General features: G+C 38.8%; 1 protein-coding gene across 1 annotated transcript in view; it reads right to left on the reverse strand.

The window, feature by feature from the left end:
- Positions 1 to 15797, reverse strand: part of DNAH7 (dynein axonemal heavy chain 7) — a 221069-nt gene that overhangs the window by 147458 nt on the left and 57814 nt on the right. The window contains exons 20-22 of the mRNA XM_053665233.1: positions 7329 to 7522; positions 3836 to 4034; positions 1047 to 1187 (exon numbers count right to left, since the gene is read on the reverse strand). Coding sequence (XP_053521208.1) covers positions 1047 to 1187; positions 3836 to 4034; positions 7329 to 7522 — 534 coding nt within the window. The remainder of the gene's footprint in view (positions 1 to 1046; positions 1188 to 3835; positions 4035 to 7328; positions 7523 to 15797) is intronic.

Genomic DNA, 15797 nt, shown 5'->3' on the forward strand with positions numbered 1-15797 from the left:
CATATAAAGCTTAACTTCATACCATAAAACAGCCAGGAAAGACACCATAAAACACAATGGAAGAGAGCAATCAGGCAAGGAACAATGACAAAGACTGACTTGCTAACTGTTGCTAAGCTACCACTTCAGAGGACCTCAAGTCCATGAAGCTGAGTCACCCTTGAGGCACAGGTTCTCATTTTGGCTTTCTCTGTGAATGGCTCCATATCTGTACCATATTACATGAGTGGGAACAGACTAACAAATGTATAAATCAATAACTCCATCTCAGTATCAGTTAACACTGTGGTAAACCAAGGCACTCTTTGTATCTGTATGCAATATAATGAGAATTACAAGCAGAGCAGCTAGTTTTGAACAGAGGACACACTGAGAAGGTAGTGACCTAAACCACCTGTCCCTTCAGATTCAAATTATGCTTGGGAGTTAAGTAGAAGCACAAAAGGATTATAGTAACCACTTTAATGCTTAACTTCAACCCTTACCTGTTTCAGTATTCTTGGAGTAAGACCAGAAAAAAATATGGTCTTGATGGAGGGGTAGAGGTTTGATAAACTCTACATTAAAACTGAAAAGAAATTGTAAGATGCCTACAAATGTAGCTGATTTGCTCACACTTGCTTCTTTGTTCCCTGAAGATGATTACCCTGTGGTGGTGAGTAATGGAGCTGGTGGTCTGGGGAGCCAGCAAGCACAGAGGGAGATGCAGGAGGCTACTAAGTAATTACTAATATGACTTTAGCACTTTCTCAATTCATATACCCAATATATTAGAATATTTAAATTTATGCATCAAAATATTAATAAGTATTTATTCAAAGCTGTCCATTAAAAATAAAAAAAATTAGTCTAAATGAGTCTGATACCTTGTCTTCAAGATATAAAAGATAATTATCCTTTATGACTATTAATACTTCATTTCTAAAGATACAAAAATGTACATAATAACAAGATTGAGACTCAAGCGCCCTTGACTTTTTGAGTGGAGTGTCCTTATAGTAACTACTGAAAAAATGCTGACAAACCTAGGGGTAGCAAAAGCTTACCTCTTGGCCTCCTGCAATAGCTGCTTGTACTTCTGATGTCCAAAAGGTTTGGGATACACAGAGAACTGTCTGTCCAGGCCAGTCCCTTACCCAGTTAATTCGTTCATGCTGTAGATAGGCAAAAATTGCATCTTGAATGACCTAAAGGAAAAAATGCTAAAGATGATCAGTTTCACACTTGAATATGCTATACAATGAAGAGCTAAACACCAACAGATTAATTCATAATGCTCAATGCTTTACATATTAACCAGTTATGAAGACTCAAAGCATAAGAGTAGACAATTCAAATTCAAATTAATGCATATACCTGTGAGCAAGATAAATATATTACATAACACTTTATTTTGCTGACATATGATCAATTTGTATGAAATATACTATATCAAATATTTATTGTACCAATTGCAGCCAAAAATTATCCTAGATACATTTGGATCAAAGAAGCACAGGTGATTTTATTGCAAAATATAAATTCAAATACTTCCAAAATGAGTCCCATCAAATTCATAAGCAATAATTGTCCCTGCACTCCATCAGCTCCCTGGTCAGCCTTGTGCATCTGTGCGCATGCACTCTCAGGTAAGCCGCACTATTTCTCTAAAGTTCCTCCTATGTTTGTAGGTCTCACTGCCTTTCAATTCCATAGTTTGATACCCAAAGCAATGATGGCAGGAACTAATGTACAATTCATTCATGGAGAGTTGAAAGCTGTAAAATCAGGAAGTCTAATTCCTGTACTTTGCTACATATGTTTTCAGGGCAACCATGTTTTTCTACCAGCCATCACTGGGCAACATTTTCATCTGTTTATGTTACTGTGAGATGACACCATTTAATGTCTGAATTTCAGAAAAAATGTAAAAATTCAAATTTTTCTATGAAATATATAGAACGAGTGAAACTTTTTGGATTTCTAGTCTAGTTAGTATACCTATGGAGTTGAACAGAAATGCTACTGATAGTAGAGAAAATTTGAAAAGCCAAGGAAGCCACAGAGAGGACAGCTGCAAATGACCAACAAAGGAATGGTAGGCACATAGGAAAGAAGACAGAATAGAGATGTGCCAATGATGGAATAAGTACATGTTCTAGAAAGACACTGTGGAGAGAACAAGAGGAAGACATTAAAATGTAAATTATAAACTTCTACATAGTTGGATGAGGAGAAATATGATTACATGAAGCTCTATAATATATGTATGATATATTACTATATCTACCCATGTATATACATGTGTGTCTACAGATATTAAAATGTATATTTGGGGATAGCAACCTACATTAAACTTATGATAACCTAGAATGATGATAAATGTGCCAAGAATATGACTTTTTTATTTACAAATGACATAAAATTCACTTAATTTAGGCATGCAGTAGTCTTTCGTGTATGCAAATACATATAACACAACAAAAGTAACACATATATCACCTATTCGTATTTACACGACATTTGCTTGCATATTTCACCAACATAAACTTACACATGAACATTTGGGGAAAATATTTCCTACACAATTCCTTGCCACCCTTTCTTAATGCTCTGAAATGGCAACTGAAATATTTTCTTTAAGCACTTTGACACACAAAATTAAAAAAGTAGCTGAAATAGTTTATATCTAAAATAATGAGTTTTGACTGTATATATCAATTAACCAACCATATAACCCAATTCAGTGCTGCTTATTAGTGGTCAAAGTGGAAACTCATTTACATTATTAACATCTACAAAATGAGAATGCTATTTCTCAATACTTATCATGGCTTATGAAAGCTCACCATCCCCTTTGGCCCAGTGGTCCTCACATGAGAATTATCATAATCAAATAAATAATTCAATCAAATATGCCAATTATATATGTAAGGACATTCATTACAATTTAATCCATAATATGTAGAAATGGGAAACTGCCCAAATGATTTTACATCTATTGGAATAACATTATGCAGACAGATATTAAATCATATTTTAGAAGAGAAAGAAGCACTAAGACTTATGATATCCATTAAGCATCTAGATTCTAATTATTTTTTTCAATTATGTGTGAGAGAATCTGAAAAATTAATAAAAGCTATTGTTGATTAAGGCCTAATGTCGTATTTCCTTTGCATTCTTGCCCTCATGTTCCCCTGCTCAACCATGACTTTTATTCTTGTAAGAAACTGGAATGCCAAGTGCACGTTAGAGTAAGAAATGAGTTGAAGTACTCAATGGGTAGCAACTTGTGGCCACGACTTGAAATTCTCCACTGACAAAAGTGATTACAAATGATTGGGTAATAATATATTTCATGAGAGGATATGAAAAAATATGAAATTAGCATTAATAGCAGGATATATTTATGGTTTTCTAACATTTTTGTATGTGTTTTATATGTACACAGAAGGATTCATCACAGAAACATATATGTCAAGGAGACTGATGTGACTATGAAACTATAGAGGGGTTGCTGAGAAGACGAGATGAAAGAGACTGTGTAGACCGAATTGTGTCTAATTAATGATACAAGCATTGACATGTGGCTGTAAGAAATGAGACAGACTCATTACCAAAATGCAAATTTTCTCTAGTGTGGATGGTATTTCACCCCATTTTTCAAGTGAGACACTATAAAATTAATATCATAGACCATATGGATAGTTTTTTACCATCTTGGTCTTTAAACTATCTATTATAATTAAATTGGTACCTTAATCAATTTCTGTCTAAATAACAGTGCATTTATCAATGATACATTAATATTCTATCATCTTTACTAGAAATAATAACAAATACAGCCAGCTACCTTGTGGACGGATTTAATCATAACTCTTTCTAACTCAACCAACCACTTTTCCACTTGACCTCTGGCTTTGACTGTTGAAATGGTCTCTACAAGTTCCACCACTTCTCCTTCACTGCTCTTCATGTGAGTAATGTCTAAAGTTTCTGTAAATTCTAACTTTGCAATTCCTTCAAAGCATTTCTTCAAATGAGGCTGCACTCTGTCAGAGAAAAAATAAACATTTAAGAGAATTAACCAAATTATAGCAGTTCCTTAAATATCAGTGTTCTTCGTGCACCAGTGCTCATTCCAAATTCATAAATGTGCATTATGTGTTGGGCCCCTGCTAGATGCTGCTGGAGATAAAGTGCTGGGGGGAAAAAAGACACAATCTCTCTCGGCATGGATTACGCAGTCCCGTGGGAGGTCATCATTAATTCAATAGTCACAAAAAGATCTATAAAATTACAATTACATAAGAGCCACGGAGGAGACATCCACGAGGCTTTGTTTCCAACAAAATGAATTGAAAGATTTAAAAGTAACATAAAGAGCAAATGGATCTTGACTAAGAGATAGTACACTAATCCGAAAAATCTCCAAATATATAAAAGTAGTCATTTCAACCAGGATCCTCAGACACTGCCTGCAAAGGACGGACTAAGTTTAATGATTTAAGTACTTCACAGGTTACTAAATCAACTGTTTTGAAGCTACCTAACTTTAGTCTTTTTAGTCTATTGTAATATAGTTGGAACTGAGTAACCTCTCATTTTTGGCACATTACCAAGAAATAACCAATTGAATACATCTTTCAAATGGGCAATAATGAAGCAGAGTATAAAAACTCAGATGGAAATCTGAGCCTAAATTGATCCCTTTGTCTGAATTACTTAGCTCCTATTTTTAAGACACGAGACACAAAATTAATTGTTTAACAAACGTCGACTCTGTTTATTGTATTCTATATATTGTTCTAAGGAATCAGGACTTAGCATTGGGGGAAAAAGTAAAAAACATCTCTTCTATAGTGGTGCTAATAATCTGCTAGAGAAAATCAAACTTAAACAAATAACGGACATTATAACCTATGATGGATGGTAAAAAGTATGCCAGAGGAAAATAAGACCAAGAAGGTGGTCCAGGAAAGGTGGCTAGGGAGTGCTGGAAGGGGTTGCCATTCTCAACAGAGGGGTCAGAAAAGGCCTCCGAAGTGGCAGGTGTTTGAGCAGGTTTCCACGAACACCCACAGGGGGTAGGAGAAGGCTTATGAGTGTTTGGGGAAGGAGCATTCAAGGCAGAGAGAACAACACGCTGAGGAAGGAGGCTGCCCCTTTTATGGAGGAATTTCGAGGACTGCAGCAGAGTGAGCAAGAAGAAAACTATTGGGGGATGAATAAGAAGAATAATGCGGAATCGCCTGTGTGGGTCACTGCAAACCATTCAGGGCACTAACTTTTATTCTGAATGTGATAAAGAAAGGTGATGTGTTCTGCAAATATCTGTAAGGGAATATGTGATAAAATAAGAAATCCACTCTGAGAATCATCACATGTAGAAAAATGTCATTCAATAATATCACTTTTGTTTTAAATAATTAGCTTAAGTTGATTATTGATAATATTCACAATAGTCTGTTTAAAAGTCATTCTATAAACAAGGATTCATATATGTACTTATGTTTTACCTTATTCAAAAAATTAAAGTTAAGCAAATAGGGGACTTCCACCAAGATGGAGGCGTAGGTGGACACACTATGCCTTCTGGCACAATTAAATTTAAAAACAACAAAGTTTTAGAAACAAAAACACAGCCAAACCACAAAAAATTGAACTATATGGAAGTCTGACAACAAGGAACCCTCCAGCCAAACCGGTAAGAGGGGCAGAGCCAGCAGCAGATCAGGGTCAGGCAGGAAAGATCCACTGGACCGACCCGGGCACTCAACCAAGGCAAGCCGGCAGCTGTGGGCAGATCTCCGGTGTGGAGTAGCGGGCGGACCCCCTGAGGGCTGACTGCAGTCACACATTCACACGCAGATAAACCAGTGAAGGGGTGAGCAGTGAGATGGACCACGAAAGCCCCAGCAGCGAGAAGCAGCAAAGGGGACCGCTAGTGTCTGTTCTGACCCTGCCCCCACATACAGCATCACAAACCAGCAACTTGGGTAGCCCTGCCCTGGTGAACATCTAAGGCTCTAATCCTCATACGTAACAGGCACAAACACATAAAAACGTGGCTCAAAAACAACTCAGAGCTCCAGAGCCCATAACTCTAAGCAACCAAGAAATTGCCAACCTATCAGATGCACAGTTCAAAACAGGATCAAATGGATCAGGATGCTCACAGAACTGGTTGATTTTAATCGCAAATTAGAAGAACATATGAAGGCTAAACTAATTGAAATGAAGGGAAATGCACAGAAAACCAATAGTAATGGAAAGGAAACTGGGACTCAAATCAAGGGAGTGGACCACAGGGAAGAAAAAAATGACCAAACAGAAAAGGATGAAGAAACAAGAGTTGAAAAAAATGAAGAGAGGTTTAGGAACCTCCAAGACATCTTTAAATGCTCCAACATCCAAATTATAGGGGTACCAGAAGGGGGAAAGAAACAGCCACCAGTGGAAAACTTATTTGAACAAATAATAAAGGAGAATTTCCCCAATCTGGCAAAGGAAATAGACTTCCAGGAAATCCAGGAAGCTCAGAGAGTCCCAAAGAAGTTGGACCCAAGAAGGAACACACCAAGGCACATCATAATTACATTAGCCAAGATTAAAATGAAGGAGAGATTCCTAGAAACAGCAAGAGATAAGGGGACAGTCATCTGCAAAGGAGCTCCCATCAGACTGTCAGTGGATTTCTCAAAAGAGACCTTGTAGGCAAGAAGGGGCTGGAAAGAAGTATTCCAAGTCATGAAATCCAAAGACCTACATCCAAGATTGATCTATCCAGCAAAGCTTTCATTTAGAATGGAAGGGCAGATAAAGTGCTTCTCAGATATGATCAAATTCAAGGAGTTCATCATCACCAAGCCCTTATTATATGAAATGTTAAAGGGACTTAACTAAGAAAAAGAAGATAAAAAAGATGAACAGTGAAAGGACAGCAAACTCACAGTTATTAACAACCACACCTAAAACAAAAGCAAACTAAGAGGACAGCTAGATCAGGAGTGAACACAGAATTGAAGATTGCATGGAGGGTTAGCAACAGGGGAGTGGGAGAAGGAGAAGGGGGGAGAAGGTATAGAAAATAAGTAGCATAGACGGTAGGTAGAAAATAGATAGGGGGAGGGCAAGAATATTAGGGGAAATACAGATTCTAAAGAACTTGAGACACGTGGTCATAAACTAAAGGGGGGGAATGGTGGGGGAGGGGTGTACAAGGTGGAGGGGGATAAAGGGGGGAAATAGAACAACTGTAATGGCATAATCCATAAAATATATTGTTAAAAAAATAAAGTTAAGCAAATAAATTTAGCCATGTGTTATATATGTAAGTTACTTACCTGGTAGGATCTTTAGTCTCAGATAATATCTCAAGAAGTTCATCATTAGATAAGAAAAAGAATCTGGGGAAGAAGAGACGTTTCTTTTCCAAATATTCATTGAGTCCTTTAAGAATGAGTTCCAAAAGTTCATTAGATTTTTTCAGCCTTTCCAGTATTTTCTCAATAGTTACAACTGTCAGAACATGTTTATCCTAAAAATAAAAGGGAAAAACACTCAACTCAAAAATACTATGCACTGACTTTATATTCATATTACATATGAAATTATGTCTTAAAGAAAGCTTATGCAAAATTTAAAGTAAATGTTTATTTTTAAAAACTAGTCTTGCATATTCAACGTCTTCTTAATTATGTAAAAGTCATGTTGACTTGATTCTCAGTTATGGTCACAATTTCTCATTGTAAATTGGAAAGTGCCAGAGACAGAAAATGAGCAAGAGGCGGAGAAGGCTGATGTGGGTGCGGAAGGAACAGGGAACAGACAAGAGGATGGGGGACAAAAGAGTATGAGATGTCTTCTTAGAGTGGAGTCGTGTAATTTCTTTGTATATTTTGGAGATTAAACCTTTGTCTGAGGTATCACTGGCAAATATGTTTTCCCATACAGTTGGTTGTCTTTAATTTAATACTGTTTTCTTTAGCCATGCAGAAGCTTTTTATTTTGATGAGATCCCATTTGTTTATTCTTTCCTTTATATTCCTTGCTCTAGGGGACATATCAGTAAAAATGTGGCTGCGTGGAATATCTGAGATTTACAATAGCCAAGAGTTGGAAGCAACCTAGGTGCCTGTCAGTAAATGAATGGATCAAAAAATTGTGGTACATATACACAATGGAATTCTACGCAGCAGAGAGAAAGAAGGAGCTACTACCTTTTGCAACAACATGGATGGAACTGGAAAGCATTATGCTGAGTGAAATAGGCCAGGTGTTGAAAGACAAATACCATATGATCTCACCTTTAACAGGAAGCTAAACAACAAAACAAACAAGCAAACAGAATAAAAACAAAGACACTGAAATAGAGAACAAGTGGGTAGCGACCAGAGGGGAGAAGGAAGGGAATTTAAGGGGAAAAATGGGGAGGGATTTTGAGAAACAAGTATGAAAGACACAGGGATGAGGACTGGGGGGGGGGGGGGGAATGGGAGGGAGGTGGGGAGACAGGGCAGGGAGGGCTGGGATGGGAGAAATAGACAAAAAACTGTACTTGAAAAATAACTAAATAAAATTAAAATATATATATTCACTAAATTTTAATTAACATGTTAAAAAAAAGAGTATGAGATGTGTTTGTCTCTTATTCTCAGGGGAAAAGTGTTCTAAAAAGATGTCATCATTACAATTATTATTTTGAATATTGTTAGTATCAACAATAATAAAACAGCACAACCCCTGTTTTATAACTATAGATTAAAAAAAGTAAGGGTTTGGGGTTGAAGAGCAAGGAGTTTTAGATAAAGAGCATGTGTGGCAAAGAGCTGCACTTGGAACTGCGTTGTAACACCACTGGCCGAAGGACGGAAATCCCAGGCCTGTTTTTCCTGAACACTCTAGCGACTGCAGCTGTTCTGCCTTTAAGTTATGGATTTCTGAATGTCTCTCATGTGAAAGTGTCACTGTGAGTTTTTTATTCTAAAATGATTCGAATACAATCAAGTTGTTGTTGTTTTTTTTTTAAAAAAAAGCTTGTTTTTATGCTGTGGGATTCAAAATAAGAATTATCACCGAAACCTGATCTTAAGAACTGTTATTTTAAGAGACCAGATGGTTTGTTAATTTCTTAAAATAACCATACAAATAATCACCAAGTCTATGAAACTCCTTAGAAATACATATAAAAATACAATCTAGATATAAAAATTCTTTTTTCTTTTTCTTTTTCTTTAACGCAAAATTGATGTCATCCCGATCAAGTCTTGGTCTTATAACTCAAATTCAGTTTTCACCATTGACACCGATGACTAAGTAAAAAAAGTTATACACGAAATAAACTTAAATATCTTTTAAAAAGGTGCTAAAACACACTAGGGATTTTCATCACCAGGCCAAACAATAAACCTCATGAGAACATACCACTGCATTTATCAATATGAGTAATCAGGCATTTAAAAAATTATATGAAATTAGATCAAGAGAATATTGTTAAAAATTAAATATAGAATTGCAAAATTAACTAATTAAACTTATACTGGCTACTCAGCCATGACTAAAAGATGAACCAAAAATATCAGCTGTAAATTGTCTCATACAGAAATTTTATTCTATCGCAGGAGTTTTTGTTAATATATATTGAATGTGGCTGAAAAGGATAGACATAATTTTTTCTTTGTTTTAAGTTTCAACACTGTAACTTGGAAACAGTAATTTAATCAAAGAACAAAATAATTATCATTAATACCTGTTTTCTTAATAAAAAGAGGTTCACATGAAATATGAAACAGATGATTACATTCACTTATCTTTAAAGAGACATAATTTTATAAAGGCATTTTATTATATTTCCTAACAGTTGGTTTCAAATAAACATTTTTTTTAAATGCACACAAAAAAAAGCATGACAGAGACTCGGGTTAAAATTTAAATGTGCAATTCACTCAATAACGGATTGAATGGTACTCCTGTTCCCTTAAACCCAGAAACCAAAATGCTGTTCTTAGAGCGCCACCTCCTGGAAAAACATGCCTCTCTTTGTTGGGGGAAAAAACGCTGAATGGTGGCTCATGAATGCGAAAAATCCCTTTCCCAAATTAGCAATATTTGTTTTTATTCTCAAAGAGCTTATTGCAATGTTGCTAGTTTGGATCTGAGATTTGCAAGTTAAGACAAAATTCACAGTTTAAAACCACAGTTCATATATCTTTCCCTAGCTATTACATTTACAAAAGCAATGCCTCTGGAAACTCTCAGCATTCAAGTAAAAGAATGTTTTTATTGCGTTCCTGAGATCCAAACTATTTCACCTATAGCTCAATGACTCTGAGCCAAACATGCTTGTTCTAAATAAACACAGGCAATAATCTACGTACCTTTGTATCTGAACTTAAAATTTATCTATATGAAAGAAATCATCTCCTGACCGGAAACTAAGCTACCTTCCCGTGAGAAGAAGCAAGTGCATTAAAGGCTGTATCAGATCAAAGAAGGCACAGACCTGGGTCCTAAGCCACATTCCTCCTCATTACCGGTGCCACCTTGGGTCATTAACTGAGTCTCTCTTTTCTTATCTTCAAAGTGAAGATAAGAGCTCTCTCTAAAAGTTATGAGGACCGCATTAGATAAAATATTTAAAGCACCTAATATGGTGCCTAGAACACACATATACTTGAAACTACTCTTTCTATTTTCCTTCCACAGCCTGTCTCTTAAAGAGAAAGAGGGAGGCAGGTACTAATCTGAGGGAGAATGAGGCACTTACATTATTCAATCAGTTATTATGGAGTTCAAACAAATATTTTATAATCTGTCATCCTTTGGGTAAAATGTCTATCACGATAAAATAAAAGTGGCCTTTAAGCCCCTTTAATTACTGCCATAACATCCTGGTAGAGACTGGACATTCCAGCAAGGCTTGCTGAATGCGTGGGTGGAGGTCAGGTGGGTTAAGCCTATAGAAATGCTGCGCCAGGCTGGTACCTGTTAGCTGCGTTCACAGGACAGAACAGTAAGATGTTATAACAGGAAGCCACTAGCTAATTGAAACTACACATGGTTCCCTTGACACTTTAATTACTTCTTATACCCTGGAGGGGAAGGAAAAAAAAACTATTAACTGTCGTTGTTTTGGTAAAAGGAAGAATTATACAAATTTTGTTTCCCTCCTTTGTATCACCACTCTCATCAGCTCAAACGACAATGTGTGGTTGATGTACATTTCTAAATCAAATGCCTGTGATACCAGGGACCTGAAACTTTAATTTGGGGAGAGAGAGAGAGCCTTCTACTTATTGCTGCCAGAAGCTTCACAGAAAGTACAGTTTCATAGGCTTAAAGGCATTAAAGCTCAGGCCAGCTCAGTAAACTTCTAGAAGCAAAAACCTTCCTAATCAGAAATCTTTAGAAAACAGGCAATGGTAAGATCTTTCAAGCAGAAGAAGGGAAATGTAGGTTCACTGAGTAGACATATAAGCCCCATGACAAGCCTGAGATCCTTTGACCTTTCCAGGAATAAAAAGTCTTTCAAGACCCAAGGTGTTTCTAGGTTTTCGGACTGCAGGGCCCACTCATCTAAAAGTGAATTTTCAGACAAGGTTTCTCAGGGGGGCAAAAAAAACAAACCTCAGAATTCTTAGAACTAGCAATAATTTAAGGATCAATCTCCAATTAATTATTCATTCATTCACTCAACAAATGTTTATCAAGGGCCTGCTGCCTGTCAGGCACTGTTCTTAGCGCCTGGGCCATGACAGTGAACAAAACAAAGATCCCAGCCTCCATGGGGAGGAGACAGACAATGAATAATAAACACAATAATTCACAAATCAGAGAGTGAGTTAGAAGGTGGTAGATGCCACAAGTAAGAGAAAGGAAGAGCACCAGGAAAGGCAAAGGCGGGTTTCTACTTCAAACACAGTTCTCCGATGTTAGACTTTATAATGGTAATATTCAAGAAAAGACTTCAAGGAAGCAAAGACATTGATTAGCTCTGCAGATATTTGGAGGGACAGCATTTCAGGAAGAGGGTCCGGTAAGTACAAAAGCTCGAGGGAAGAGTGCGTTTGGCATGTGTCCTTAAAAACAACAGCAGCAAAATAGGAAGCAGATGTGGCTAGAACAAACAAGCTAGGAAGGTGGAAACTTACAGGCTGAGAGGTAAAAGGTAGGATGCACAGATCACGAACTTTTTATTCCAGGAAACCATTGGATAGGCCACCACATGGAAGCATCTCTCCCCTGGACACTAAGATATTTCCACTAGCAAAATAAAAAGTTGGGAAGCAAAATGGTGAGTAGTTTACAGGGTGAACTGCTGAGCGGTGGCATTCTCATCTTCACTCCTGAGTTCCTAGACCCATGTACTCTGCCTATGCAAGAAGCCATATATTTGGATCTGGTTGAGAACATATGCTATGTATCCTCTGGGACCGCACCCTAAACCTGCCACTGCTGTCCTCCCATTGGTACGGCACCGAGTCTTCGACGTGAGACATCCCACTTTTTATAAGGCTGATGCTCACATCAGGATCTGTAAATCTCATGAGCGTCAGTCAGTTGCCTCATTTCCCTTGTAATGTGAGTTCCTTAAACAGAAGCAATGTTGTGTGGAAACTATGACAATAAGTCATTCAGTAAGTCAATGAATGACAGTGTTGGCAGAGGCTTGGGACGAGAGAGGAAAAATCCATCTGGTGCAGACAAATCACTGTCCCCTTCTATGCTGAAAGAGCGCCAGTGTATTTAATTCCTTCTAAATGGTCGCCTGCTCCCTTCCGGTGCGGTGCTGCATCAGAAGCGCTGCGTTAGTCTCTCTCGTTGGGCTTGCTGCCCACAGCTCTGGGCACTCAGCAGTGCTGGGCAGAGGCGGCCCATGACGGCTCGTCTTTCCAAAACTCCTACCTCTGCCGTCATGGCTGCTTTGTCTACAGCCAGAGTGACCTTATATTCAAATTTGATGAGGAGAGTTCTGGTTTATGCTTGCTTTATAGGCTTACTTGTTAATTGCTTTAACTCTCAAAAGTTCCCCAGTCTGGACAATACTACTACTGATTATTCATATTACTCAGTGTGATTATTCACAGCTCATTGTGTATATACACACTGGCATGAGCTGGGTGGCATTCACAGAACAGATCAACTGGTCAACTAAGTAACTAAGTGCCTCCTGTTGCAGCACTTTTATTAAACATTTACATGGAGCACAAAGATGCTCATATCGTCGTCTATTTTGTGATCCCTTAGACCTCTTCCCCTGACCTCCTGGTCACCGAACTTGTGATCCTGTTTCTTCTAAGTTCTCGATCACGCAGCTGAACTGGGAGCTACTGACCGTGATCAATGTAGACCCATGTTCTGACAGCTCCCTTTTCAGGCCAAGTTAAAAAAACACATATTCACTGAAGGTGCACCTCTACCAGGACCCTTGCTGGGTCCTTAACTGGGGCCACAGTGTCCACTTCTGTATGGTGCAAGGATATTTTTGCAGAAACACCTATCAACTAATCGCTGATTTATTTAACTCATATCAAGGATTTTTCTGGCATTTTGAGTTTATTTAAGTATCACAGAAGCTGGGTTTTGGTCAAAAAAGCAAGTAAACAGAACCATTCACTTCTCCTCAACCAGCGCACAGAAACCAGTGTCTCTGGTGAGCGCACTCACATCAGTACAACTGACTGCGTGTAACAGGATCTCTCCTCCCTGGACAAGCACAATGGTGATGCACTGCCACCCACATCCTTCGGCTTCTGACAAGGCTCTAGGTGCCCACTTTCAGCAAACCCACCCCGGCGTCCCACTCCCAGTTCTCACCATCCCACTCTTTGCCAAAAACCAAACTACCTTTCACGTAAATCTGGTGAGGCTGTGAATTAAATTATATTGTAACTGGACAGCCCATTGGCTCGGATGCTGTGGCTCATTTCTGGCTATGTCAAACTCGTAGCTCTGAGAAATAAGAGGCTCTCTGAGGGTCACGGAAGCTCCTCTGCCCTTTGAGCAGGTCTTGAGCAGAGAGTTTACACCCTGAGTTATGCCATTTACTTCTTTATTTCTCCAGTGCTTTAGAAAACATTCAGCCCATCTCACACCCCTTGTATTTCAAATTCCTACTATGTTGACCTCTGCCAGCAGCCACTCGGCCCACCACAGCACTGCCTATAAAACAGACACTTCGTTACAGAAGAGTAACAGCATAATTTAAGTAAGCGATTTTAGCACTACCTGCCAGATACCACCAGTGTTCCATTTTCAAGTGGGAACTAGATTTTCACTACCCTAGAGCCCATCCTGGAGGCTTAGCTCACTGCAGCATCCTTCCAGGTACATTAAGTAGCAAAGAGATTTGATGTAGGGAATTAAATGATTACAAAATCCTTGGAAGGTCCATGCTTCCAGGAGAGACTCCTGGAGTGTGGAACTGATCTCCCAGGAGTGTTACTGCCTCTGCCCCAATCAGGACAAAAGGACAAAGGACACCACCACTGGGCTGCCTCATGCAAGAACACGCAACAGTGGCTGTGAGTCTAGGGATCAGGTAGCTACCGTCATCACCTCCTCTAAATACCCATGAAACTAGTAACCAGACATTAAAGTCCTGTTGGCAAAGAAAAATAGTCATGTCACTTTGCATGACAGCAGAAAAAGCTAACATGGCAAGAAGATGGCTGTAGTTTCACTTACACCTTCCAAATTCCAAATGAATATATCTGACTGTCGAAATCTAGTTCCCTTCCAGAAATTCAGATGCTAAGATGTCTGGGAGATGGGGTTTTTAGCCTTCCCCCTCACCATAAAGAGGTGAGATGCTTGGTGCCGTGTGATCATATTTATTACTGTAAAGGAAAATAATCACTCCTAAGCATTTGGGCTAAGCAATAGGGGGAATGGTGTTTATATTTACTGAGACAGGAAAAAGGTTTGGGGAGAAATTCAAGAGGGCCTTTTTCTGCCTTGTGTGGCGCACACAGGAAAACTCCGATGGGTCACAAGTCAAGTTTGGGCATGTGCAGGGCACATGATGAAAGGTTATCGGGTTCTTTCACCAAACAGCGGACAGTTAACTGGCCCCATCTTCGGGAGTGGGCTCAGAAAGTCCCTAGAAACGAGTTCAAGTGCTTGTGAAGAGAGGAGGCAAGGCCTTCTTCCCGACCCGGACGTCTGCTCTGCCCACGTGTGTGCTGACTGCTCTGGTGCTATCAGAGGAGGAAGAGAACCCTGGGAGAGACATGCATCCTTCGGTTTCAGCGTAGTACTTACATTGTGATTTCGCTAATATGTGGAATGTAATGAACAAAATAAACTAACAAAATAGATTCATAGATACAGAGAACAGACTGACAGCTGTTGGGGGGGAGGGATATGGAGGGAGGTGGGTAAAAAAGATGAAGGAATTAAGGAGAAAAAAATGCCTTGGCTGGTGTGGTTCAGTGGATTGAGCACCAGCCTGAGAACCAAAGGGTCACCGGTTTGATTCCCAGTCAGGGCACATGCCTGGGTTGCAGGCCAGGTCCCCAGTAGGGGGCACATGAGAGGCAACCACACACTGATGTTTCTCTCCTTCTCTCTCTCCCTCCCTTCCCCTCTGTCTAGAAATAAAATCAATAAAATCCTTAAAAAAAAGAAAAAGCAAAAAACCTCATGGATGGAGATAAAAGTATGGTGATTGCTGGAGGGAAAGAAAGGTGGGAGAAGGTACTAAAGGGTAAAGGGGGATAAACGGTGATGGAAGGAGACTAGACTTTGGGTGGTAAACACACAATACAATATACAGATGATATAGTTCAGACTTGTACACCTGAAATCTATAT

This window comes from Artibeus jamaicensis, unplaced genomic scaffold (genome assembly GCF_021234435.1).
Source record: "Artibeus jamaicensis isolate MK-2021 breed Jamaican fruit bat unplaced genomic scaffold, CSHL_Jam_final contig_391, whole genome shotgun sequence".
NCBI classification, from domain to species: domain Eukaryota; kingdom Metazoa; phylum Chordata; class Mammalia; order Chiroptera; family Phyllostomidae; genus Artibeus; species Artibeus jamaicensis.